Source organism: Bidens hawaiensis, unplaced genomic scaffold (assembly GCF_021521415.1).
Source record: "Bidens hawaiensis isolate Kalapana, Puna unplaced genomic scaffold, B.hawaiensis_p1.1 tig00059196_1, whole genome shotgun sequence".
NCBI lineage: Eukaryota > Viridiplantae > Streptophyta > Magnoliopsida > Asterales > Asteraceae > Bidens > Bidens hawaiensis.
This window is the reverse complement of record NW_027500675.1, coordinates 63453-67305: the sequence shown is the minus strand read 5'-3', so window position 1 is coordinate 67305 and position 3853 is coordinate 63453. Positions and strand designations below refer to the sequence as shown.

General features: G+C 36.2%; 1 protein-coding gene across 1 annotated transcript; it reads right to left on the bottom strand.

Annotated features, from left to right (window-relative positions):
* Nucleotides 1–935: 935 nt before the first annotated feature.
* LOC143602595 (reticulon-like protein B5) lies at nt 936–3186 on the bottom strand. The gene is made up of 5 exons (XM_077079649.1): nt 2874–3186; nt 1728–1908; nt 1501–1642; nt 1358–1427; nt 936–1280 (listed from the first exon to the last, which is right to left on the bottom strand). Exons 1-5 carry the CDS (start codon nt 3109–3111, stop codon nt 1114–1116), a joined length of 798 nt encoding a protein of 265 aa, XP_076935764.1. The 5' UTR covers nt 3112–3186; the 3' UTR covers nt 936–1113.
* Nucleotides 3187–3853: the final 667 nt, after the last annotated feature.

Sequence of the window (3853 nt, the reverse complement as noted above, 5' to 3'; positions counted from 1 at the left end):
AGGCGGTTTGAGATTGGTGTTGTGGTGGTGGCTGGGAAGCGGCTAGTAAGTGACGCAACAGCAGAAGTGTGGTGCTCACCCATTTTTAAGCTATCAAATTTTGTAACATATTGTATAATCTTAGAACTTAGTAAACTCAGATAAGTCTAAAAGCAGTTGTATACTTGTATGATTATAACATCCTTGAATAAGCCCATAATCTAACACCTAAATTGCCAAATTTTGTAACGAATGAATCACAATTGTAAATCATCATGCCATTAGCGCTCCTACAGCGTCCCAACTAGAATTTTCTTTTCTCCTGACTAACATGCAGAACCCTTCCTAAAAACGGTTCTTTCAGGACCTACTAAGGCTAAGGCGAAGGACATGCTATTTGGGTACATCTGTGGCTGCTACTTTCCTTATGCAACTAGTATCAAATCCATAATTTTTTAAACGGTATAGTTTTATTCATCACACTAGTCTAGTAGTTAAGGTACGCTCATGCTCATAATTTAGCCAAACCAAGCTCAGCTTAGCTCATAAACAACCAACATGAGCCGAAACTAAGAGTGTTGTTAAGCAAGTTGAAAGCCATTACTTATTTGAACATATGTACACTTGGCATTGACAAGCAAGCATTAACTAAAATCAGTATCTTAAATTATTGTTTTTATAAAATGACTAGCAGACGAGCCAAATGTATCCGACACTCAAAACAATTATACGAAGAAAAGATTCAAGCCAAGCAAAGCCGACTCACTGTAAACAAGGCAATTTTGAGCAACATTTTTAAAAACATGTTTCAAGTAAGTTTCAAGCATGCTTCAAGCTACAAGCTATTAGTATACCTTGATTTAAAAAGACCACAAATAGCAATATACGAACTAAACTCCCTTCAACAGAACAAAATTATATCCCTTCCCATTAATAATAACCAATATAAAAGGGGATTCAAATGTCTAAAACTTCATCACATGACTACCAAACACGTTTAAATTAACACTAATTCACCAAAACGTATCAGCGAACCAATGAAATAAACAGCTTCTAGTTCATAAAATATGACAAACAAGTCGAAAACAGCAACCCTTCACAATCACCTGAAACCAGTACCCTAGTGGATCATCTTTAAGCAAACTTCTGCTTCAATGCCCCGACAGGAATCTTGCTCAAAACCTTAACATTAAAAACCGCATACTGCTTCTTGATTTCGGCCTCTGCCTTCTCAGCAAAGGCATCAACTTTGTCCTCATATCTATCATATAGATAAGGAACCGTGTGCAGCAACACAAAGACTGAAAAAAAAAACACACGATCCATAACAATAACAAATGTAAATATTTACAAAAGAAAAATAAATAAATATTCTTACTTGTGTATAACAAAGTCAAGAAATTCCAGCAGCTTCCTAAAATAGATAGAGCCCATAAAACAGCAATCACCTAACAGAAGTAACCAGTTTATAAAAAGCAAAAAGATATCATAATATAATATAAACGAAGAAACTAGACATACAGCAAGAAACTTCTTCAAATCTTTGCCTGAAGAAATGTTTCTAAGAATCACTAAAGCTTGGTTGATTTCGGTCCTGAAAGCAGAGGCCACAGCGAGAACAATATCTTCTGGAAGAGCGACTTCTGGGAATCGAGGAGCAGATCTAATAATAAGATGGTGGTCAGGTAAAGATAGAGCGGGTTAAAAAATACAGTAACATTAAAGAAAAGAAAACTGTAGTGGATTACTTGTTGATGAAGCTGGCTGCATTAGACCACAAGAAAAGACCCGCCAGAACGAGTATTAGAGTATGGCATACTAGTGTTAGCAAGTGATACTCAACCAGCTCAAAAAGAACCCAAATTAAAGTGGCAAATCCAACAACACCAGCGGTTACCTTCTTGTTCTTCCATAGAAAAATATCGGCAGCTGTAATAAAAGATTACAAATGTATAAGATACTACATAACAACATAAAAGCTTCTTACTTTAGTAAACAAGATCAATGACACATCAAAAAAGTTTAATCTAGCTTCCACTAACTGATAAACAAACCAAACCTATGTAAATTAGTAGGTTCAGGCAGCTCAACGATTCGGCTTTATCAGCTTGACAAATTGACAGTGTTTTGAAACTTAGAACCATACATTTAAACCTTTATTGTTTCTTTCCAATATCAATATATGCATAATATAAATGAACCACTCTTCATCAGTTTATGAAATCCAAAACAAACTAACATGTTTGAATAACTTTTTTCTTTAAAAAAACTGCTCAAATTCAAAAAGTTAAAACCTAACACACCTAAGAACATCATGTTGGCATAAACTAGCAACACAAAAAACAAACACAGTTCCCAAAAACTGTATCAAAAAGTCTACATTCATTTAAACCATCAATTCTCAAAAAACAATAGCTATGTGATTCAAAAATAAATCATCAAACTTTCATGCACATACCACAATCAGAGCCGGATGGTCGACGAACCAGACCCGATAAGCCCAAGATTACATTTTTTTTAAATTATAAATATTTTTTTGAAAAAAAAATATATGTCCTTAATGTTTAAACCCAATTACTCAACTAATTTAAGTCCCAATCTTTTTTCGCCTTCAATCTAAATTTTTTTCACGATTCTCAATCAATAGATCTAGACACATTTAACACACAGTCAGTCTAGCAATAAAGTTTACCAGTACTCCAAATGCAAAATCGAGTTACAGTAATTTCAGATCTGGATCACAAATAATTAGTCAATCGAGCTAAACCTAAACTTAAACTATCAGTCAAAGTAATTAATCATAAATAAAACATTACAGATCTACTTCATCAAACTAAGCAATCTACAACTAATATGCAAATCAAACTATGTATATATTATTATTATTTTTATACCTTTACCGCCACCTAACACCTTATGCACAGGCCTCTCTCTTCCAAACATCCGATAAATCTTCTCCTTCACATCTTCCACCGGCGAACTACTCTTCTTCTCCTTCTTATCTTCATTATCAGAATCCGAATCATCCTTGTGAAACGTCTCGGCGATCTTGTCCTTCACTGACTCAACAAACGATGACTCGTGCTCGTTCTCATGCTTTTGCTCGTGTTCTCCGGCGGCGTTATCGGCCATTGTTTAGATCGGATTCAACGCCGGAAATCGAGATAAATAATAATAATAAACTGTTTGAATAAAATTCGGTTTGTGTTTGTGTGAAGGAGTGTGTGTGTATAAAAATCTTTAGGTTTGGAGACGAGGCTTAGGTTCGGGTTTGCCGAAGCTAGGGGCTTTACACGGGAATCGATGTGAGACAAAAGGAGGAGCGGGAAGTCCGTTTGAATTGACGACGGTAGGGTTCATCATGGGCTTTGGTTGGGCTGGTTTTGTCATGGGCTTTAAAGCCCGTGTGTTGGTTTCTGGATATGTATTGTGCACATTATCTCACATAGCTTACATGTAGAGGTATATAAACCAAGTATTTTCAGGAACCGGAACCGGAACCGGTTTCGGGTATAGTTAACAAAAGTCAAAATCGGGTCAGGTAAGATCCGGTTCCGTGTATAGTCAGGTATTTGACTGGTTTTTCAGCGTTCTTTTAAGGTTTGGGACGGGTCGGGTTTTGATCAGTATTTCCAGCTTCGACAGGTTCGGGTCGGTTCCGATTCTGGGTTCGGCTCCGAAGAGAAATCCTATACCATATTTTACCCGCGGTACTGAGTCAGGTGAACCAGAGATTTTGTGCGTCTTTATTAGAGGTGCAAATATTAATAGGTTAATCAAGCCAAAACTTGTTATTATCTAATATTGTAGAAACTGGCTTGTAACTGATACTGACTGTAGGTTTGGGATTTAAACACAAGAACCGGTTAGTTTC

Bases quoted from the DNA above. Each gene is read 5' to 3' on its own strand.
- LOC143602595 (XM_077079649.1), bottom strand. From the start codon at position 3,111: ATGGCCGATAACGCCGCCGGAGAACACGAGCAAAAGCATGAGAACGAG. The intron at 1,428-1,500 runs GTATGTCTAGTT...TACTTCTGTTAG, and splicing joins ATTTGAAGAAGTTTCTTGCT to GTGATTGCTGTTTTATGGGC. The intron at 1,281-1,357 runs GTAAGAATATTT...TTTTTTTTTCAG, and splicing joins CTTGACTTTGTTATACACAA to TCTTTGTGTTGCTGCACACG.